Source organism: Ceratotherium simum, chromosome 8, assembly GCF_057802395.1.
Source record: "Ceratotherium simum simum isolate JZ-2026a chromosome 8, ASM5780239v1, whole genome shotgun sequence".
Taxonomy (NCBI): domain Eukaryota; kingdom Metazoa; phylum Chordata; class Mammalia; order Perissodactyla; family Rhinocerotidae; genus Ceratotherium; species Ceratotherium simum.
In genome coordinates, this window is record NC_141907.1 from 7,087,154 (window position 1) to 7,111,683 (window position 24,530).

General features: G+C 42.3%; 1 protein-coding gene across 2 annotated transcripts in view; it reads left to right on the plus strand.

Moving 5' to 3' along the window:
• Positions 1-24,530, plus strand: part of STX18 (syntaxin 18) — a 133,810-nt gene that overhangs the window by 61,417 nt on the left and 47,863 nt on the right. For both annotated transcript variants that reach the window (XM_087434911.1, XM_004432267.3), the window contains exons 2-3: positions 11,181-11,248; positions 22,984-23,099. In XM_087434911.1, the coding sequence (XP_087291037.1) occupies positions 11,181-11,248; positions 22,984-23,099 (184 nt within the window). The remainder of the gene's footprint in view (positions 1-11,180; positions 11,249-22,983; positions 23,100-24,530) is intronic.

Here is a 24,530-nt window from a genome sequence, read left to right on the forward strand (position 1 = left end):
TCAGCTTCAGCCTGTGCAGAACAATTAACCTTTAATAATCTTTTGATTCTAGATCAAAATCGAAGAACTAGAGAAATTTTAAAAGCCCTTGGGAAAAAATCGCCATATTTTCGCGAGTTTTACTACAGCTATGATACTTGTGTTGCCATCTAGTGGATAATGTGAAGAATGGAGCCAACTTACTATGGGGTTTTACCCTACTATTAATTTTTGAAGGAGGAAATGTCGATGCAAAATAACCAATAACCATTCTATAGATAAGAGAAATAAGGTGAGTTTACTTGAGCCAGAGTGAGGATTATAACCTGGGAAGGCCTTAGAAAGCGTTCTGGAGAAGTGTGGTTTTCAGTAACACACCCAGGATACATTTTAAGAGGTATTCAATTGCAAATTAGCAGGTCACTGAGGCGGTGATGTCAGGAAAGGGAGTAAATCGGGCGTTACCAATAGGGCATTACCAGTAGGGCGTAGGAGGGGAGGTATACATTCTTATCTTAAGAGTGTATTCTTTACTTTAATGGTTAAGCAGATGTACAATGTTTGATAGGCCATGAGTCAGCCTTTTTAGTTCAAGCCGAATCAGTTTTGAACCCGAATAGTTACCCCATATACCTCAATATGTGAAAATCTCTTGTAAATAGAAAATCAGTTCAGTTCGGAGCATTAAATCGTTATTGAGGAACCGGTTTGGGCTGCCGTATATGCCTGAGCAGCTTATATCAGATAGACATGAAAACATTTCACAACAAGATGGTAACATCTCTGAAAGAGATACAGCTTGCAAGACGGATCCTTAGCCTGGCCTGGAAATGGCAGAGAAGACTTTCAGGAGGTGTACTCACCTAAGTGGAGTCCTCTGCGTAGGAGTAAGGCAGAAGGCTGGGATTGGGAGGTAGGGGAGGGCTTTGAATCTGGAGAAGTCAGCAGAGAGAGGGACACTGGAGGGCCTTGGGCAAAGGAATTGGACTTGATCCTATGGGTAATGAGGAGTTAATGCACACTTTTAGTCTGGGAAGTATGTGGGAAGATTTATCTTTTTGTTTAAAAACACTTTTTGTCTGATTACGAAGATTATACATACTAATTGTAGAAAAATTTTAAACAACAAAAATGTATTAAGAAGAAAGCAGAGTCTCCAAATCTTTCCACCGAGACAGCTGTTGGGGGAAGAGGGAGAATCTCCCTCTGCCCTTTTCCTTAAGGTTCTTATGGCTGGCCAAATAATTAACAAGACAGGTTAGCAGGAGAAAATAATACCAAGTTTAATAACATGTATACATGGGAGAAGCTCAGAAATGAGCAACTCGCCCCTCTGTCTAAGCTGCTTGCTTAAGTATTGCAGCTAAAGGCGAGGAGCGTGTTGGGGGTGGGTAGTGGCCTGGGACTTCAGAGGGCAGGAGGACAATTCTTTTTGGGGTCATCTATAGATAATGTGGTCAGGGAGAGACAGAGTTTTTGATAAAAGGGGCTTGGTGCCCCTCCCATTGTAACATCTATTTTACATTATCTTTATAGCCATCATGATAGAAGATCTGTTCCAGGAAGGAGCCACCATGTCAAATTCTTTAGGCAGTTAGTGGGGGAGGTCAAATGTCCTTCAGAGAAAACAATCAAGGTAAAGAGATATATTTCAGGGTGGCCAAATCTTGATCTCCCACACAGCCATCAACATTTTGATCAGCAGTCTTTTAGATTCCTCTCTATGTGTGTATACAGCTTTAGGTATCATTTCATATATTTTATGTAAATGGATGACATAATACATGCTTTGGGCAACCTTGGGTCCCCTCCACCCCCCTGCCTCCAACAATATGCTTGTGGGGAAACCATCCCTGGTTTTCGGTAGTCCCTGGCGTTGGGTCCACATCAACAGCACAGATTCACCCATGGGACCAGATCTCACAGATGCATGTGTTGGGACGTTTTTGGTTTTGTTTGGTCTCTCCTAGTAAAACCTTTATGTGTAATGACAGGTAATGTGAGCATCTTTTCTTCCCTGTCAAATGCATCTAATAGGGACCGCACTGCTACTGTTTTATAATCAGTTTGCTTTTATGGTCGATGGGCTGTATGCAACATTTCAATGTCTTGATGATTTTGGAAATTAGCATTATTAAAATCGAGCCACTTAAAAGTGAATTCTATTTATCTTCAGAGAAAGAAAGGGATGAGTCAGATGAATACCTATAGTTTTAGAATGGAGATTGAATAATTTATTTGGTTAAGTATCCATCTCATGAAGAAGCCAGCTCCTGGCTGATCCTGGAGTGTGGCTGTTAGCTTTCTGCAGTCCCATAGCTAAAGACAGTTTCTTTCACTGAACAAGCCATCTCAGCATTGGGTACTTTAATCTCAAAATGTTCCATCTACACTTCTGGTAAAAGCAACCCTCAGAGACTGACCATGTTCACATGGGACAGCAGGGTCATCTTTGGGTAGACCTGCAGAGACTGACAGCACACAGGCACTTGGTTTGGGAGTCAGAGTCTCCCATTTATTTTGAACCATTTATGTGAAATTTGTTACTTCAGTGTTGTCTCATATGTAAAATGGGATTATAATGGAACCTATCCCATAGGGTTGTTAGAAGAAGTAAACGAGATAATGGATACAAAGCATTTAGATTGGTGCCTCGTGCATGCACTCAATAAAAGTTGGCTATTAACTTGTGCTACTACTATTTTTTAAAAATGATTTTTACTGCCCTCCCTTTGTAGTGAAGTCCAGGGAGATTAAGCAACTTGCTCAAAATTTCAGTTGGCAAAAGTTAAGAGTTTAGGGGAGCTTATAAAAAGCGTTTCTTTCTTCCCAGCCCAATTTTGGAACCACCTAAAAGAGAAATACAGGAGTCAGAAGGCGAAAAAGCCACATGGAGAACCTGGCTTTAGATTTGTGGCCAAAAGTGGGTGGAACATGGGCCAAAATAGACCCTCTCTGCTGGCTGGCTGCCGAGCATGCTCTCTCAAGAGAGATAAGTTGTTCCTCTTCCCTCAGAAGAATGAGTGAAGGGTTGGGAGATAGGCCAGGAGTATTAGTCCAGCTGAAGGCCCTCCACACGAAGCCTGAGTGAGGAATTGGAGTCCCCTTCAGCAGTAAGTGGCAAAGCAGAGATTGGTACCCAAGGATCTCAGCCAACTTCTTGGATTTCTTACCCATCCGTCTCTTGTCTGCCCTGCTCTACTCAAACCCCACACTGAGTCTTTTGCCCAGAGTTTGCTCCTCTGCCCATACCCCATCCCAGGCTAAAGGGTGGGTGTAGATAAACTCAGATGTGGGGAAGAAAACCAATCCTGGGAGTTGTCTTCATTACTCATTTAAACCCTGTGTTGATGATTGATACTCTGAGTGAACTGATCACCATTGTACAGTCTTGCTGACCGTCCTGTTTCCTTGCTCACATTTGTGGGCCTTCCTCTCAGCATCCCTATGGCCTTGCCAACTCCAGGCCTCCCGTGTTGCAAAACACAAGGCACAGCAGCCAACCTCGGAGGAGACGACTTCAGCCAGTGAAACCAGTCTCTTTAGATATACGCATGTTCCTACTTTATCATATAAATGAGCACTATTTGTGGAAACATTCAAAAAACCTTTCTTGCAGATCTTTCTGTATCCACTGTAGTTAGAAACATTCTTAAAATCAACATACACAAATACTCTCATATGAAATCCAGCTTATATTTCTGTGAAGAAAATCCTCGAACTTAAGCTAATTATTAGTAGTTTATTAGTCTTTTGACAGTATAATTTAGAATAAATAACTTAGTCTTTGAGTCATAAAGACCTGCAATCAATCCCAGTTCTGCCACTTACTAGCTTGTGACCTTGCGTGGGCCTCAGTCTCCATGTTCTTTACATGGCATGGGAGTGATGTCTGCTTTATCCGATTATTACGGGGGGGTCAGGGGCAGCACTTGTCGAGCAGTTTGTGCAGTGCCTGGCACACACTGTTGGGTAAAGTCAAGTGTGTAGTGCATTGTCGAATGCAGATACAAGAAAAAAAGAACATCTTGATATTGCTCACTCGGATGCTTTTCTCAGTTTCCTGTCATCCTCCTTATGCATGCTATACTGGAATACCACAGTTTGTGACCTGCCAAGAATCTGTGCCTAAACTTGGGGGTTCGGAACTCAAGCCTGATATTTAGAATGCCTGGGTTCCATCCAGGCTTCACCCCATCTGTCCCTGAGCAAATTGCTTACCCCCTCTCTGACTCAGTTTTCTCATCTGTAAAACAGGCGTGATAATGTTACCTGCCTCATAGGGGTTGCTGTGAGAATTAGAGGAGCTAATGCATGCACAGCTCTTGGAATACTGCTTGGTACATAGTAAACTCTCAATGAAGGTTTTGTTGTTAGTTTTTTTTTAAGTGGCATTGATCCTGTTAAATGGAACTTGAAGCAAAGATTGCAAGTACTTAGAAATGAAGTAGCTAGAGATTGTGGGTGAGATTTAGTTATTGGTTCAAGTATGAGTTAGTAGTAGTTTGGCAGCAGAAAATCTGTTGTTCTTCAAAATGACTAAAAATGTTAAGAGAAGAAAGTGCTAAATAGGAGATTTTAAAAATAATGTTTTATTATGGAAAATTTCAAATATATGCTAAAGTAGACAGAATGGTATAAGGAACCCTCATGTATGTATGTGCCCATCTCCAGTAGTTAACCAACTCGTGACTGATCCTGTTTGTCTATTACTTACCCCCCCCCTTTATTATTTTGTCACAAATCCCAGGCATCATATCATTTCATTTGTAGGTTGTTCAGTATATATCTCTAAAAGATAAGGATATTAAAAACAAAAAGATAAATAAAAACATAATCATAATATATACCATTATCACATCTAAATAAAAATTCATTATAATTCCATAATATTAAATAGTTAAGAGGGAGATTTTTTAAACCAGTGAAATAACAATATTTTGGAGGCATTAAAATAACCTTAATATCAAATGGAACTAGAAAACACCAGCATATTCATGAATCGGACGGTATTGAGGGAGCCCGTGCTGGTTCAGCATAATTAGGATTCTAGTCCCAGTTCTGTCAGCAATACCACTCTCAGGGCTTTGGTTTCTTTCCACTAAGAAAAATATTTATTTCTACAGGGTTGTTTTCAGAATTAACTGAAATAATCCACTTAAAGTGACTGGTACAGAGGCGATATTAAATATTACGTTCTTTTCCTTTCTTCCTTTTCTCTTTTAGCTACAATTTGATTTTTATTTTCAACTACAGTTTATGTTAGGAATGAGGGATTCTCTGTTCTTTGGCCATATCCATCCTCTCTGGTAGACATATTTGATGCCATTCAGCGGTGTAATCAGAACCACAGCTCACTGACATAAAAACTCTTCCACGATGGAGTGTCCGTCAAATGGAAAATTATCGACTTTGTGTGAACAGATCGTCTCTTGAGAAGTACGTTCGGTGGCACAGTCTCAGACTTCACATTCTGATGCTGCACCTTCTGAACATACCTCACTGACTTTTTAGAATTATTTGCACAGATAGCCGGCATGTTCCTCTTCATGTGTTTGTTCACACAGTTATCTAGGTGCAGTCTTGTGATAGCTTTTTGATCCAACTCCTACGTCAGGAGTTATCAGATCTTGAAGCCTTTTCTGTTGGATCTCCCTTTATCCCCCTCTCTTTTTTTGCTTCTTTCCCCTTTCCAACATGTAGGCATTACCAGAGATACAAAAATGAACAGGATATAGATCCTGACCTCAAGAAACTTACTTCAGGTCTAGTGGCCATCACAGATAAATACTTCTAATGTAATGTGGAAAGTGCCGACAGGTATATATAAAATACTAAGGGAGGTGTTAGGCAAGGAGGTGCTCATGGAGGAGGTGACGTTTAAGCAGAAGCTGGAGGGATGAGGCAGGGGTTCTTCGAGTGCATGGGATTGGGATAAAGAAGGCTGTTCCAGGCAGAGGAAAAGCAGTCACAAAGGCATAGAACTATGAAAATGGTGTGTCCCTCTGCTGCCCAAGCCTGTGAAATGCTCCACAGCATGGTTTAGCCCCCAAAGCACTCCCACGGAGTGTTCTTCCTCTGCCTGGAATAGCCTTTATCCTAACCCCCTGCCACCCGAAGAATTCCTGCTCATCTTTCCAGATTCTGCCTAAATGTGACCTCATCTGTGAAGCCCTTGTATCTTGTCACCCGCCTGGTCCCACAGAGAGTTTTCTATTGACCCCTTCCTTCCTCTCAGTACCCTCTCCCTAACCCCACTCCCCAAATCCTTCAGCAATATCAAGACTGCAAGAAATTGACACTAATTGCAGATCTTTATGGGGCAAATATACTTTCATTTTACTCTGGTTTCCTTGTCAAACTTGACACTGGAATGGCCTTTCTCCTTTTAGAAGTAGGAGGCATTCTCTTTAGATACACACATAGAAGTGACTCTCTTATCACGTAAGTGACTATTTTAAAATTAGCACCATGTGTGGAAACTTTCGAAATCCAAAGCATACAACCAGTCAACCTCTAAAAATTTGAAAACGTAAGGGCATGTCAGAATTGTCTGAAATATGCTGTGTTTGGCAGTTTATTCAAAAATGGGCCTAAGCACAACAGTCAACAGATGAGAGCTTGGCCAAGAATCTTTGCAAAGATGATGGTAGTCATGTGATTAAACTGTCAAATCATTCTTTTTGAAGGTAACCCCATCATAAAATGCTATTTGGGGACTTTAGTGTGTCTATTTAGATAAACCAAAGATCTATTGAAAAATTTTTTTTTTTTTGGTTATTGATTTGTTGTGATTTTTTGTGTATATTTATTTTAGGAATCTAATAGAATTTCAGGGCTGTCAAATACCTACAGAAATCTTAATGCTCATTTATTTCTTTTCATTCTTGGCGTATGAAATGTTCTGTACGTTGTGCTCATGTTGAGTATTGAGTTTTTATACTGGTGGTTTTATTAAGTCAGTAATTACTTAACACCTCTTAACTTATTAAATCCATTTAACCCTGAACAAGCTTCACCCTGTTTTAATAAATTCATTTTATAAGAAATCGCCATTATAGGGCATAAGAAATTGAGATCACGTTTGTTATACTTTAAGTGAAACCTCTTGTAATTATGTGTTTTGAGATGCCTGTGGGCACTCTAGTTTCTGGCACTCATCCCCATGCACCATTCCACCCTGGTAGACTAGAGCTAGCTAAAGATGGGGGTGGGAGAGCAGTGAGGGAGGGGGGCAGCTGGATCTAGCCTATGTAGTAGATTCCTTTGGACCTTTTTAATCTTTTTATGGAAAACTTTAGGACTCCTAAACAAAAAAACTATTATGGATATTAAGGCTGTAAGCAGGTGTGCTAAGGACTGAATGTTTGTATACTCCCAAAATTCATGTGTTGAAGCCCTAACCCCCAGTGGGATGGTATTTGGAGGTGGGGCCCTTGGAAGGTAATAGGTCATGAGGATGGAGCCTCATGAGTGGGATTAGTGCCCTTGTAAGAAGACACATGAAAGAGAGGATCTCTCTCTACCATGTGAGGATTCAGCAGGAAGGCAGATGTCTGCAAACCAAAAAGAGAGCCCTCACCGGGCACCAAATCTGCTGGCATCTTGGTCTAGGACTTCCAGCCTCCAGAACTGTGAGAGATAAATTTCTGTTGTTCATAAGCCACCCAGTCTTGGATATTTTGTTATAGCAGCCCAGGCTGACTAAGACAAAGTGTATTAGTTTCTTATTGCTGCTGTAACAAATTAACAGGAACTTAGTGGCTTAAGATAACACATTTATTATCTTATAGTTCCATAGGTCAGAAGTCCAAAATGGGACTCCCTAGGCTGAAATCAAGGTGTTGGCAGGGCTGTGTTCTTTTCTCTAGACTTTGGGGGGGATCCATTTCCTTGCCTTTTCCAGCTTCTAGAGGCTGCCTGAATTCCTTGGCTCCCCTTCCTCCATTTTCAAAGCGAGCAACATTGGATTGAGTCCTTCTCCCACTATGTCCCTCTGACTCTGTCTTCTGCCTCCGTCTTCCACATTGAAGGACCCTTATGATTACATAGGGCCTTCCTACCTGGATAATACAGTATAAGTCTAGGATAATCTCCCTATTTTAAGGTCAACTGGTGAGCAACCTTAATTCCATCTGCTGCATTAACTCTCCCTTGCCATGTAACATAATATATTCACAGGTTCCAAGGATTAGGACTTGGACATCTTTTGGGGGAGGAGGGGTGGCATTATTCTGCCTATCACAGTACATATAATTCTTTTGGGATTATGCGGTACCCACTGTTTATTCAACATTTAGTAAAAGTTTTTGAGGCTCTGCTTTGCACCAGGAACTATGTCTGACAAGCTCAGGGGAAAGAGAGAGAACCTTTTACCCTCTAGAAGCTTGCAGTCTGGTGAAGGGAAGTCAGTTCATAACTAGTTGTTGTGGCCATCACAAAGGAATAGGTGCTGAAATAGATGTATGTGTCATGTTTTGTGAGTGAATGGCATCTGGCTGTGCCTAGAGTGGGTGTAGGGAGGGAAAAGAGGATCTTGAAATAGGAGGAGGAGTTTGGGATGGAGAGAAGGTGGGTGGGGCATTCCCGGGAAAGGGTGTATGTGTTGGGAAGCCCTGGGACTTGGGGCCTGGAGTCTGGGGGGAGTGTGGCAGGGACTGAGGCCACATGGGACTTTTGGAGCTGAATTGTGAAGGGCCTTGAGGGCTTTATGGGAGTTCAGACTTCGCCCTATTGGTTATGCCCAGAGATTACACGTTGCCTGCCCTTTGTCAAATCAGCCAGCAGAGCTGCTTTGTTTGGTTACAGTGTGTTTTAAAACCAGAATTCATGGCTGCCAAATGTACTGCACCCATCCACTTCCTTGCTTTACTCATTTATATTCTTTATCTGGTCCCTTGTAGGCAGGGGTTGGATAAGGTGAAGGAAATCATTGAAAGTTTTAAAACAGGAGAGTAAAGTGATCAAATCTTGTATGTTATGCAGTAAACACCTTGTTTGCATATCTCTTAAATTTTTTTTCCCAACAATCTTAAAAGTCAGATTTTATAATGCAATTTAAGTGGTAAATAGGAATAAGGGGGGAAGGCAGGCAGCTTTGGTGTACTGGAAAACATGCCGAATTTGAGCTCAGGCAGTGCTGAGTTTGCCTCTGAGCTCTGCCATGCACTAAATGTGTAACTTTGAACAAGTCACATAGCTTCTTTGAAGTTCACTTTCCCAAACTGATTGATGGGAGCAGTGATATCAGTGCCCACAATGGGGCTGTTGGGAAGAGAACAAGGTTGTGGATGTGAGAGTACCTAGCAGAGCCAGGGATAGTGGACAGACGCTCAGTCATTGTTTGTTATCTGGTAAATAAATGAATATTGTGGCTATACTTAATTTTTTCTTTGATTCCTGCTCTTAAAATGCCTGAAGGTACTTCTCTGAACCATATTCATTATTAGTCTAGACTCTGGGAAATTTAACTGAACTCCTACTGACCTATCTCCAGACAAAGGTTGACTGTTGTCTTTTGTGATAAAAACTATTTTTGTATTTAGACATATACTCATTCCACAAATACTTATTGACCTCCTTCTGTGCGTAGAATTGTGGGGGAAGCTGTGCAGCCCCTCCTTGTGTGGTTCATAATCCCACTGACAAAGAAGCGTGCAATAAAAGTTAAGCCAGAGGACGTGGCCCAGTACAAGTGAGTGCCAAGTGGGTGGTATGCAGAAGTGCTTTTAAGTTCAGAGCAAAGCGAAAATTAGCCTGAGTTGGCCTTGACAGAAAAAACTTTCGTGGGAAAGATGAAAGTTCAGCAGAGCCTTCAAGGCTGGGGCTACGTACGTTTGGAGTAAGTACAAAGGGCGTTAGGAGGAAACTAATGTGAGCAGTGGTCAAAGGATAGAGCAGGCCACCGGCATAGTTAATCATTCCCTTCTTTTGGAACACTTTTATCCCTTTCAACCATGGTCCTAGTTTTCTTCCTACCTCTTTTTATTTTATTTTATTTTATTTTATTTATTTTTTAATCCCTAGCTCCACCCACAGTACCTGACACACACCGTAGGTGCTTTGAAGTAGGTTTTTATTATACTAGAAATCAGCCATCACAAATAGAATCCTTTGTACCTTTGTGCCTTTTTTATCCATCCGTGGAAGCAGGCCATAGGGAAGATGGAGATTTGCTGTGTAGAGAGAATTCGTTACCCCTGAATCTTTTCTTTAACTTTGCTGCTCTGCATGAGCCCTAATAACAAACTTGATAGCTCCAGCCGTAGAATCCATCCCCCAGAATACTTGGAAGAAGGTGGGGAAATTAATAAAAGAAACTTCAACTAAACTGTAGTTGGGAAGGCCTGTAGGGGGAGCTCTCACACATTGTCAATTACACCGACAAGGAAGAGACAGACCCTTGCATCTTGGACAGGAAGTAAAACTACTTTACTACTGAGGGAAGACTTCTCTCCCCACCTGGCAACTGCCCAGCCAATGAGAAATGCCACAGCTCAGCCATTGCCTCCTTGAACTATTACTTTCCCCCATGGATTTTCTTAAAACAGCCACTCTCTACTCCCTCTTTTTTCTCTATAAAAGTAGCTCTTCCTTGTTTGTTGGATTTGCCTATGGTTTGCCATAGCATGCGCATCCCGAATTGCAATTCTTTTGGCTATTCCCAAATAAACTCATTTTGAGATAAAATAACAGGCAAATTTGCTTTTTAAGTTGACAAAGGAATATTTGTCTAAAATTTTAGATATAAGACATATCAGGAAAGGAATTGGCCTTTACTGAGCATGTGCCATGTAGTTACTAGACATGCATTATCTCATTCAATCTCGAAGTTCCTTGGAGATCATCTCTTCATAATGTCATAGATGACAACAATTACAGGAAGAAGGAACCATCAATAAGAGACCAAGGCTCCATACGGATGTTGAATTATCATGTTGTATACCTGAATCTTATATAATATTATATACCAATTTTACCTAAATTTAAAAAAAAAGAGAGACCAAGGCTCAGAATGTGGGTGACTATCCATAAGTTCCAACAAGTTAGTGATTATACAAGAGTCTAAAACCAAAGTTGTCCCATTTGTAGCTTCAGAATCTTTCTACAACCTGCATTCCATTTCCTGTTAACTTAAAATTTATTACGTTTGAGTGTAACATATCTATCTATCTAAACTGTTTGCTTTCTTTTAATTTTAGATTTCACACATTGGCAAACTGAGAGATTTTCTTCTGGAACACAGGAAAGATTATATTAATGCTTATAGGTAAGTGCATATTTTTTACCATGACTTTGGTGACTGTGTTCTTTTTCATACCTATATTCCTTTTGAGCTTTTTGTCCTTACTTTTTACTTAATAATGCAGAATTGTAATGGGGAAGATCAGGTTGGCAGTGGAAGAATATCTGCAGAGCAAAAAGCAGCTCCCCTAGCCAGGCTAGGCTCTTGCATTCCCCATGTCCTCAAAGTCACACTGTCCCCACAACAGTCTCTTCTATTCTGATACTCCCATGTGTTTGTATCTCTATATGTACCATGTATGTTGTGAGGCATGCAGAGGTGAATGAGACCGAGTTCTTCACTCGATAAATATTCACTGAACAAATGAAGGGGTGATGCAAGTCGCAGAAAAATGCCTTTGGAGAGACGACAGCTCTTGCCTCTTGAGCGTTTTGGTTAGGTTGATTTTTATAAGGAGAGAGCGTTTTGATCGAGGCTTCCAAAATGGTTTCTGGACCAGGCTCCAGCTCTCACCAGATACAGGTACGTTGCAGTGCAGGTATCACGTCTCCTCCTCTGCCCTGACCTGCACTTGCTCTTGGCTGTAGGATGGCATTTCTACCACAGGACTCAGCTTCAAGGGTGTTGTATAAATTAATAGAAAAGGTGGATTGGACATACAAAATGACATGAGGAACCTCTGTTTAGGATTTCATCTTTATAAAACAAAGCTGTTTGTACTTCAGAAGCCTTCTTCTCACCAAGTTAGAGAATATAAAATAAATCCTCTGATTTTTAAAAAACTGTCAATATATGCAAAAATGAAAATAGTTCCTATTAATTCTTTAATGGAGAAAATAATTGTACCCTAGGTGAATTTTAAATAATCCCTGCTGATTTGTCTACTTAAACAATATAGGGAACTTTATACTTTTAAGTGTACTTCATTTGTATAATTTTGGAATATACTAAAATTATTATTCTAATGCGTAGTACCAAGAAGACCTTATTTTTAAGTTCTCAGTTAAAATAGTTGGTCAACACTAGATGGCAGTGTAAATTTTATTTCTAAAGGTGTGTATGTATATCAAACACTAATATTATAGTCCATAAAAATGGAAGCTACAGTCATTTGGGAAAACTTAACAAAACTGGTATAAACCTGTCAATTTCCAGCTCCTTTCTTAGTACCTGACAACCTAGGTTAAAGATGTGGTTGTAGAGATCTTTCATGGAAATCCGTTGTTAACTCTCCTTTGCCTTGAAAAGGCATCCAGCTAGATGAATGCTTTAAATGTTGGTTTAGTTCAAGCCGGCCCGCCTCCTTATTAGCCGTGTGAACCTGAGAAAGTCATTTAATCTGTAAAACCCAATGTCTTCCTTTAAACCAGGGTCAGCAAAGTACAGCCTGCAGGCCAGGTCTAGCCTACTGCCTGCGTTTGTACAGCTTGTGAGCTAAGAATAGTTTGTACATTTTTAAATGATTGGGGGAAACGTAATAATAAGATTTTATCACATATGAAAATTTTGTGACATTCGAATTTCAGTGTCTATATAAATAAAGTTTATTGGGAGCCTGCCACACCCATTCGTTTACATATTATCTGTGGCTGCTTTTGCACTAAACAGCAGAGTTGAGTGGTTGTGACAGACTATATTGCCTGCAAAGTCTAATATGTTTACTATCTGGCCCTTTTCAGAAAAAGTGTTGTGGAACCCTGCTCTAAACAATGGGCGTGATAATCACTCAACAGCTAGTTGGGAGATTCAAAAAGACAGTATAGAGGCCAGCCTGGTGGCGTAGTGGTTAAGTTTGCACGTTCCACTTCACGACCCGGGGTTCACAGGTTTGGATCCTGGGCGTGGACCTATGTACCACTTGTCAAACCATGCTGTGGCAGGTGTCCCATGTGTAAAGTGGAGGAAGATGGGCACGGATGTTAGTCCAGGGCCAATCCTCCTCAGCAAAAGAGGAGGGTTGGCAAGAGGTGTCAGCTCAGGGGTAACCTTCCTCACCAAAAAAACAAGACAATATAATTGAGATGCAGTGGAAAAAGAAAAAAGCAATGGGTTTATAAAAAGATTATTGTATCAGAGTGCTATTCTGTAAGTTGGCAATAGTTTTAAACTTTTGATTATGATAGTGATATTAAGGCATTTCTCCTCAAACAGCAGAGCTCAGCTCTCACACACTGTGTGTCAGTGTTCCCAGACCACTACAGCGCGGACTCACTCTGAGTCCTTTTCTCGGTGTTGCCCGGTACAGTGTGCCACTGGCCGAAAGCTCCCCCCACAGCTACAATGGCAGCAAGTGCTGGCACTGAGGGCTGGGATCCCCGAGGGCCAGGCCCAGCTCTGCCACTTACTGGTGGTGTGGCTTGAGCGTCAGATGGAACTGTGGCTCCTGAGGCTTTCTTAGTCTTGACCAATCCATCCCCCCATTATAGAAACTCAGTCTTTTACTCATTTTCCCCGTTGCAGTTGTCCATTGCCAACTAATGCGTTCTGAGTCCACTCCTACCAGTGTTTTGATCTCTCTGAAATGGCGTGGGCTTGGAGGCCAGTCACATCTTAGTTCCAGTCCCAGCTCTGCCACTGTTAATCATGTGAGTGTGCACAGCTCACTTCACATCTTCGTGTGTTCTTTTTTATAAAATGTGGATAATGTTCTTATGAGGATTAAATGAGATGTGTGTGAATTCCTGGCACACAGAAGTCTCTTGGTGAATGGTAATTGATTTGGAAACCTATTTGACCTATGCTGCAGTTGGGGGGTGGTCAGTTAAAAAAGAAATCACCTTGGGCCAGCCTGGTGGCGAAGTGGTAAAGTGCATGCACTACACTTCAGCAGCCCGGGGTTCACAGGTTTGGATCGCAGGCGCGGACCTGTGCACTACTTATCAAGCCATGCTGTGGCAGGCGTCCCACATATAAACAAGAGGAAGAAGGGCACAGCTGTTAGCCCAGGGCCAATCTTGCTCAGCAAAAATAGGAGGATTGACAACAGATGTTAGCTCAGGGCTAATCTTCCTCATCAAAAAAAAAAAAAGAAAGAAAAGAAAGCACCTCTATTTTCTGCCAGAGAGAGGTGGAGGGGAGAGAGAGAAGGGGGGGATGCAGGAATCAGGTCAACATGATGGAGACGGAGGTGTTATCAGCTTTATCACCAGTAAAATCTAGGGTGGCAGGCAGAGCTTAGGTCTGCGGGTGGATGGCCTTGCTGAAGGTTCCTGAATTAGACCCACTCGGCCATTAGTGCCCCTAACAGTCGCAGTCCCTGGAGCACAGACAGCAGGGGCAGGCCCTTTTATAGCACATGTGAGAGAGAAACAGAGCAGAACCTCTGTCTATAAGCAGGAAGATCCCAAAGAAAGAAGAGAGAGAGAAAGGAGCTGTGGCTAGATGCATGTTCATGCCCGGTTCCTTCTGCTTGGTTACAATTCAGAGGAGACCCTCCTTCTCCCATGGGATGGGCAAGGAGGGAGAAGGCTGAGGGAAGGAGGCTAGGTGTCATACTAGGGGAATTGGTTCACAGAGGGCATAAGCATTCCACTTGATGCCCTATATTCTCTTCAGATGGAGAAAGGCCGCCCTTACCTTCCCCCATCAAGTTCTCTCTCCCAATGTTGATAGACGTTTAAAGCCTTTCCTTCTACTTGTGCCTCCCAATGCAATGTGCTGGCCTTGGCCTGCTCTTAGGAACATTTTGGTTGGATTATGATGGTGAAATTGAAAGAATATGTTCAGAAATATTGCCTTCAGACCCATAAGGCTATGTTAGGTTGACATAATTAGGAAGCTGTAATTTTTTCCATAATGTAGGGCTGACTTTATTGACCCATTTAATTTTTTTTAATAATGACATTTTACTAGAGCAGAACAGCATGCAACCACAGTAGCCTCTGGTTGGATCTCTTGAATGATTTTAATTAAAAATAATTTCTCCACTTCTGGTAGATGTACCTTTTCCGCAGTGTCCTGGCAACAAAACAATACTGTTTTGGGGAAAAACTTTCTGTTGTTGTTGCTAATAGAATAACTATCCTGTCAGTTTCCCATTTAAAAGGTTAATGTATGATATTTCCTAAAGGAACATCACCTTTTAATTGAATAATCAGTTTTATCAAATTAACCTTTAGACCTTTTCAGTTTCGCTGAGCTGAGCTTCCATTAAATCAAAAGACAGAGTAGGAGGCTGTTAATCCAGTGTTCTTGGAGTTAGTCGTTTATGGTGTGCTCTGTCCGCGGGGTGCGTATGCACTGAGAAGCGAGCCCTTTCTTACTCATTTGTCCCTGACCCTTTGGCCTCGTGTCTGGTGAGACAGTTTCTGTTAGGGGCCAGCACGAGGCTTGTGGCCCCTCTGCTCACCCCCTTCACTCCTCCTGGCTGATCTGACTGGGGAGCTGGGGAGGAGGCATCCAGCATGCTTGCTCAGCCCCTTTTTCTCACTTTTGGGTCTTCTGCCTCAGGTAGAGTACCTTCTGTTAGGGTTAGCATGTTGAGCCAAACTAGTCAAGAAAACACGATGCTGGGGAGTGTTGGGATAGGGAAATACTTCTCTCTCACTCTTCAAGTTTCATTGAGGGGAGAGCCATTCATTCCCCAGGAACCTATGGGCTTCTCTCTCTCCTCCAGCTCTCCCCCAGGAAAAGCAGAAGTTAGGGTTGGGGAGTGGGACGGTGCCACACCAAGGGAGGAGAGGGGACTTACCTGATGGTTGGCACTAAAAGGAGCCCCATGCTTACTCCTCCTTATTCTCTTTGGGAGGGGCCTGCTGTCAGGATGGATGTACCTTAAGTTTTCCAGGGAAGGCGTTGGGGTGGGGGTAAAATCAGTGTGGCAGGGACTTATTAAGGAGCACGGTTGTAGCTGTATGTCAAGCCTGTTCTCCATGTCAACCTCATGCTTTCAGTCAGGTCATTCAAAAAGTACTTGATTATTGATTTATCAGCCTACTAAATGCTAGACATTGCTCTTGACGATGGGGATACAGGAGTGAACAAACAGTCAGAAATCCTTGCCTTTGTGGAGCTTATATTTTGGGGGGAAAGACAGACAAGAAGCAAAATAAATAAGTAAAATATATAGAATATTAGAGCAGGATAAGTGCTTTTAGGGGGAGGGAAGAAGGGAGAGGGGATAGAGAATGTCAGGAGAGTATGATTTTATAAAGGTAGGTTAGGGAAGGCCTCATTAAGAGTGGGACATTGAGTAAACACTAAAAGATTTTAAGGGATCAGTTTATATAGATATCTGGGAAACAACATTCCAGAAGGAGGAGACAGCCAGCAAGTGTAAAGGTCCTGATGTAGGAGTATGTCTGGAACAGCAAGGAGGCCAGTGTGACTGAGCAGGAATGGGACAGTTGAAGATGAGCTCAGAGAGATGGCAGGAGCCACATCTTGTAGGTCATCTTAAGGATCTTGTAGCTCTTGTAGGGACCTTGGCTTTTACTCTTAGGTGCGAAGCCACTGGAAAGTCTTGGAAGGAGCATTGATAGACTGAATTACTTTGTAGCTGGATCAGTATGGCTAGTGTGTTAGAGTAGACTGAAGAGGGGAAAGGCAGAAGCAGCAGACGAGTTATGCAACAGTTAGAATCCAGGTGAGGAATATTGCTGACATGGACCAGAAAGGTAGCAGTGAATGATAACAAGAAGTCAGATTCTGGAAATATCTTGAAGGGAGAGCCAACAAGATTTGTTGATGGATTAGATGTGAGCTGGGAGAGGAACAGAGGAGTCAAGGATGACTCCGGGTTTGGGGCCTAAGCAGGTAGAAGAAATGGAAGTAACGTCAACACAGATGGGCAATGCTGGAATGTTTGAGGAGGACGGGCAGGAGCGCAGTTATGGGCATATTTGTAATGCAAATTAAACATCCGAATGGTGATGTTTAGCAGACAGTTAGGTATACGTGTCTCAAGTTCAAGGAGAGGTCCAGACTAAAAATAGAAATTTGCGACCTGTCAACGTAAAGCTGGTATTTACGCTGGTAAAACCATGAGACAAACTCACCAAGGGAATGGTGTCGATAACGAAGAGAGTCAGGGACTGAGCCATGAACACCCGTCGTTAAATGGTCGGGAGCTAAGAGGTGTCAACAAAAAGGCTTAAAACAAGCAGCTGGTGAGGTAGGAGGAAAACAGGAGAGTGTGGTGTCGTGAAGGCCAGGAGGAAGATGCCATCAGCTCTTTCCAGTCTGTGCGAAGTAACTGGGGTGAGGGCTGAGCCAATGTGGGGATCATTGGTGACCTTGGGGAACGAGGACGACAGTGATGAAGCTAAAAGCCTGTTTAGATTGAGTTCAAGAGAGAATGGTCAGGAAAGTGGAGACCTGGGGCATAAACTTCTTAGAGAAGTTTTATTCAAAAGAGGGGAGAAATTGGACAGTAGCTGGTAGGAGACGTGGAGTTGAGAGGTTTTGTTTTGTTTTTTGAGTTGGGAGAAATAACACCATGCTGTATGTGGCTAGGAAAGATCCAGTAGACAGGAAAAACTGGTGTTATTAGTAACTAATACATGTAGTATTCACTGTGTGACAGACACTTTCTAAGCATTATGTGCACATATTAATTCATTTAAGGTTGATGGTGCAGGAGAGAGAAAGGAGAATTGCTGGGGCTAGTCTGGTGCCCAGGTGGAGGAGGCATAACCAGGAGATAGACACTTCATCCGTAGTAGCTGGAGAGAAGGCAGAGTCTGTGAGCCCAGAGGAAGAGAGGTGGGGAGATGTGGTGGGAGCTTGTAGGGGTTCTCAGGACACAGGAAGCAAAGTTATCTCTGACACTGAAGATGGGGAAGGAGGTGTTGGAGTTTTCAGGAGTGTGGCGAAGATATGAAATGGGCATCTAGGAGAGTGGGAAAGCAAATGCCCCAGGGACTTAGAGCGTAATTGCCAGGCACTGTTAGGGGACCACTTTTGATCAGAATCATGATAAAGCCAATATTTTGACCTCTATCTGATTCCCACTTGATCCTAAATTCAGCTAAATAGTGAACTGTTAACTATTGCTTCTCTCTATGCCACCCGTCTCCTTCAACTCTCTGACTACAAATGGTTCTTCTCTCATTGCTTCCCACTCCTGGCATTCTTGCAAGAGCCAGACTTTTCCTATGGCCCTCAGAAGATTAGGATAAAAGGGTCAGATCAGTTAAACAAGATCCAAGCAACCAAATGCTTTTTGAGTGCCCATCATGTGAAATTGGTCTATTATTACAATTTTTAGACTGCACCAGATTTTTACTCTCTTGAATTTTATCAGGCCACAGTGAATGTTAGTAGCCTCAGTTCTGTGCGCATCGTAGTGTACGTCACGTTGACTTTTCCCTTTCCCTTTAATAGATTATAGAACTTCAGAAAGTGATCCTTTATTACTTAAAATCTCCTTTAGTTTCTCCAGATTTTATCACAAAATGGTTAGAAGACTATTTGTCCTGGTTTCTTTTTTCAGAACAAAGTGTCAGTTGAGGAACATTTAGTCTCAAGGGCATTACTTCTGTCCTTTTATAAGGACAAGTGTTAATAATGGTTTCTTTCTTTCATATTTCCAGCTTGCTCTTCTCTTCCTTCTGTGTTCTTTGTTTCTATTAATGTCTGTTGCTCACTCAGGCCCCAGATCTCAGAGTCTGATGATGCTTTGCCTCCAACGTCTGTTGTGTTCCTGACAATTTTACATCTCAGATCTATCCTGTCTTTCCAGTCTGCTGCCACTACCCAAGCTCTGCCATTGTCCCTTTCTCAAATATCGGTTCAACTGAAATTTACCAGCAGCTACCTGTTACATGGTGCTGGTGATAGAAAGATGAAATAGCAAGATTCTCTGCCTAATTTCAGTAACCTCTACTCCATCTAATGTGGTATTGCCACATTTGTCTTCATTTAGCTCAGCCCTTCCATTGGCTACAGAATAAAACTCCTTCAGCTAGCACTGGAGGCCCACCAGGAACTCATGGCTTCTACCCATTCTGTGCTCCAGCCACACTGAACCACTGACTGTTCTCCAGAGAGGCTCCCTCTCTCCTGATTGCGTTCTTTTACTTACTCAAGGTGTCTGCTCTTGCCTCCCCACGGCCACATCCTGCCATTCAAGATTTAGTTTATAGATCGCCTTTCTCCTGATCAACTAGTGGGAAATAAGCATCCCCTCTTCTGAACTCTCCTGCCTTTTATGACATGAGCGGTGCTCTGGGTGGTGGTGAAGAGTATAGACTCCAGAGCCAGGATGCCTTGATTCAAATCCCAACTCTGCTCATTGCTAGCTGGGTGACCTTGGCAACTTATTTAACCTCTCTATGCCTCAGTTGCTTCATGTGTAAAATGGGAATTATAATAGTACTTACCTCATAGAATTTTGAAAATTAAGTGGGTGTTAATGCATGAAAAGTGTTATGTAATGTTTGTTTTATGATATGTAAGCATGTACATAAACCTGTGGATGTCACCTATTATGGTATAGTTTACTGAGAGTAGGAGCTATATTTTCTTGGTGTCTGTAGCCCAGTCAGTAACAATTTAATTTCATGGTATATATTGGGCATATACTATGGGCAAGTACCTTGTCCATAGTAAATGCCCAATTTCATTATGAAGTTAATCTGTTAATATAATATTTATAGCAAAAGTAAGATTGTAGTCTTTAGCTTTTGTCCATACCGTTTCAGTAACCTTTGAACACAATGTAAAATAATTGACCTTATTCTTTCTTCTTCTCTATCCTCAGGAATTATCTAGTTGCATATTAAATTAATAGAATATCAATGGTATTTTGTGATTTTGAACTTTCCTTTTCTTAATATACCCATCAGCCAAATTATCTATATATGTATGTATATATTCCTTTAAATTTCTGAACCAGTGAATAAACTTACCCAGTTTTTTTCCTCCTTTCTCCCTGAAGTAAATTGACTAATCCAAACCTATACCTAACATAGTCTCCTTTAATTGAATCTAATGTTTAGATAAATTGAGATCTGTAATAAAATTAGTTCTCTGTACATCATAAAGGAAATAGAATTAAACTTTGATAAATTTATATATGCATGTCCTATGAGAACATATTTTTTGGAATTATTTGCCAGATAGTTAACCTTTTCAAAATAGTAATAATTTTGTTATTGTGATACTTAATTTGGGTCTACGTCACCAGCAAGCATTCATTCCTTTTGATGAATGTGTTTCAAATGCCCATTATATATCTAGTGCTGTTCTTAAAATATCACAGAAAAATGAGTGTTTGAACCCTTCACGTTGCTCCATCTCTTCATCTGTCGTGTCCTAAACTTTGCGTGCCATCCTTGGCCTAGCACCTTAATACCTTTCTTTCCACTCCTGCCTTCTGTGCTCTGTGTCCTAGGCTTCTCCTCATGTACCTCCATACCCAGTCAGTCCACGTTACCTATCAAATCTCTCTCAGATCGCTTATGCCTCCTCTCCCCACTGACAGGGCCTCGGCCCCAGCTCTCTTCATTTCTTCCTCCACTCTGCAGTGGCCTCTTAACTGTGGTCAAGGCCACCTGGGGTCTGGTTTCATCTGCCTCAGGCCAGCTACCACAGAGGACCTAATGCAAAATGCAGGTCCCTCCGTTTAAAAGCCTCCAGTGGCTATACAAGTAGTCCCCAGCTTCGTACTGCAAGGACTCCTTTCCAGTTGATAGTGGAATATTTGTATTTTGTATATTTGCTGTATTTTTGGGAATCCTGTTGATACTGGAGAAACAGCTATTGTAGATTTAGTAACCATCTTAAGTAAATGTGTACTTATTTGTCATAATACCATTTACATTCTTTTGAAAAATAGTGCAGACATATGCTAGACACATTCGGTATAGAGACACTGTCTGTGTTCGTATGATATGCTGCCGCTTGAAGTAATTCAGGGGGCCCCAGAGGTCCATGGCTAGAATGCTGGGTTTGCAGGGACCACCCAGTTTACTCCTGTTTTCCCTTTCACTCTCAGATGTTTGCTGGTGGAGACCAAACATGTGGTTGTTACAGCCATGAGCCACAGGTCGGGAATTAGTAGCAGGTCTCCTCCGACTCTCTCTGTGGAGTGTCTTCCTCTCTGCCTGCCTGGCATCTCCCCTGCACGCACTGGCAACTGCCTGCTTTGGGTCCCACCATGCACTTCTAGACCAACACCCACACGGCAGTTCCGTGTGCTCCCTGTTTCTGTCAGTCTCCCGTCTGGTGCAGTACCTTCTGTGGGGATCAGAATCGAGCCTTATTCCTCTTTGAACCCCCTACCCTTGCCAGAGTGCCTGACACATGAGGGGCTTTAGTATATGAGTGAGTGAATGAGTGATTTGCAAGGATTAAATAAGTAAATAAAACACATGTAAGGCACTGAGAAGAGTGTCTGGCACAACTAATGTGAGCACACCTACTATGTGCTGAGCACCAGTTTAAGTCTTGGGGAAACAAAAACGAACGAGATACAGTCCCTGCTTTCATGAAGCTTGCATTCTTGTGGGAGGAGATAGACATAAGTATTTAATATTTTGGGGAGTCATAAGTGCTCTAAGAAAAGTAAAGCTGGGTAGGGAATATAGACAGTGTGGAACAGCAGTATGATTTGGAGAGCCCCAGCCCCTGAATCCCACAGCAGAGGGTAGAAGGGCGGCTTTGAAGCTGAGAGACAGTAACTTAATACCGGGCACAGGGCTAAAAATCAGTGAGGGCGAGTGCTGAGAGGTGAGCACGTGGAGGTCCAGGGAAGCCTGCTCTGATCAGGCCCTCTGAGCAGAGACCCTAACAAAGAGAAAGCGTAGACATCTGCTGGGAGAGCATTCTAGGCTGCCACAGGAGTGGGCGTGGCTGATGAGACAGCAAGGAGGCCAGTGTGGCTGGAGTGAAGTGAATGCGAGTGAGTGGCAGGAAGTAAGTGCGAGGGTGGAGGTGGGGGCAATCAGGACTTTGTATTTTATTCTCAGTGAGAATGGGAGGTGGGTGGGGCTGGTGGGTGGAAATGGAATTATTAGAGTCTCTACCTTATCTAAAGTCTCTTTTAACTTGATATTTTGTGATCTCTAAATTTCAGCTCTAGTGTCCAGAGTGTTTAATTAGGCTAAATAGCATCACTGTTAATGAGAATGCTGCCACACCTGCTCAGACCTTACAAAGATGAGCAAGGTAATATAACTATTGTATTTTGAGCTTCAAGGTGCTGCATTACTGACATTGAGCATCGTTACTAGCTCAGTAACTTTAGGGTTTTTAAACTTAGTATCAGCGGAAATGGAATGTGTTTCTAAAAGTTTTTTTGTTGTGAGTTTTGAAGACTGCTTGTCAACATGGAAAAAACGGCAGCGTGAAACAGCTTCTCACATGTATCTCAAGAGCTGCCACCTAGTGTCCCCACATCATTCTCCATGCAGCACCCAGGGTGTTCTCCTAATGTAAATCTCCTTCTGTCACTGTGTTGTGTGAAAGCCTTTGGTAGCTGCCCCGTTGTTCTCAAAGTCAAAGCCCACATTCTTAAGGAGGCCTGGTGTGCCCCAGCCACCCGACACCTCTCCATGCTCGCCTCACTCTCTCAGTGGCCTGGCATGCTCCAGGTTGGTCTCTGCAGGAAGGTTTTTCTACCTGATGGCCTTTGTGTGTGTTGGTTCTACTATCTAGATCATTTTCCGACATCTTAGCCTGGCCAGTTCCTCCTCATACTTGAAGTCGCAGCTTAAATGTCACTTCAACAGGGAAGCTTTTCCTCCCGTTCACGCCCCATGATGTGGCCGTTTGCTGCTGCCCTATAATGTCATCCCTCTCTCTCTCTCTTTTTTCAGCCATATCATGTCTGAGTATGGGAAGATGACAGACACAGAACGAGACCAGATAGACCAGGATGCTCAGACCTTCATGAGGACCTGCTCAGAAGCAATCCAGCAACTAAGAACACAAGGTGAGGTGCTCTGAGAGATGCAGACAGACAACCATGACTCTATTTTAAAGTACTTAAACAAGATTCATGTCACACAACCAGTTAGTTCCCTCTTGAGTTCTTATTTAGATTTAGGTTTTAAAACTTTAAAATCCTTCTTTTCCTGAGCCGTGTTTTAGCCTGTACTGTTAAAAGTAATGAAAAATTCAACAAATGGGAGGAAGGAAGTGGAAAAGATCTCTCCAAACAGAACCAAAAATTTTCTAAGGGCCAGGGTCAGAGAAAACAAATTGTGTGTCTAAGTGTGTGCATGTGCGCATGTGTTCTGGGTGGCATTAGTGGGGCAGTGGTTGATGGTGTGTGGATAACAATGGAAGAGGGTAATCTAAGTTCTCTACATGTAGTATTAAAGGAAACTTTAGTATCACACTCGCATGATTAGGAGGAAGGCTCTGGGGCCATGGCTACTTAGGTACCACCCCATTTCCACCACATTCTAGCCATATGGCCTTGGGCAAGTCACGTAATTTCCCTAGGCCTCAGTTTCTTCATCTATAAAATGGAGACACGTATAGGATGTATCTCTTAGGGTTGTTATGAGAATTAAATTAAATTCTTATAGCCTGCTTAGAACCAGAGCTTGTACTAGGATCGCTATGATCTCACTTCATTAATGTTCAGTTTTTATTGAGGCACTGAGATGGCTTCCCAAGTCATGTATCTTCCTTGATTCTTTTTAAATTTGTTTAGGCAGATACAGAACACATTAAACAGTGTAGAGTTCCAAGTGGCCAGATACTGCTGTGCTCTTGATGCACACTTTTGTTTGGGAGGCTTCCTGTAGAGCCCTGGTGGACCACTTGGAGAGTCTGATGAAAGCTATGGACATTCTTGCCAGAAAAATATACATACACATGAAATTTTGTGTATAATTTCATGGATCTGCTGAATTCCTCACATGAATCTCAGGTTAAGCAACCCTATGGTAAAATCATAAATCATGCCCCCTACCTTTAAGGGCCCGTACATTCTTTGAGATAACATAGAAAATACATGAACGTTAATAAAACCAGCAATTCAGTACCAAACCCTGTGACATTGGGCTCCTTATTCATTCTGAACCTTAGTTTCTTCGTGTGTAAAATAGGCATAGTCGTAATTGCCTTTTGGATTGTTTGGATTTATTAGCAGTAATATATGTAAAATACTAGCAGAGTATCTGCACATAGTAGGCACTCAGTCTCTCAGTAAACGGGAGCTGTCCTACCAAAATAAGTGGTAGACTGTAAGAAGATATGCGAGTTTGCAGAAGAAAAGCATCCTTGTGGTTAGGAGTCAAGGAAGGTTTCCTGGAGAAGGAAGGTTTGACTCAGTGTCTAAGGGACCCTCGGAATTTGAGTGGCTGGGGGGACAGGACAGAGACTTCCAAGCTGAAAAACAGCACTGACTCAG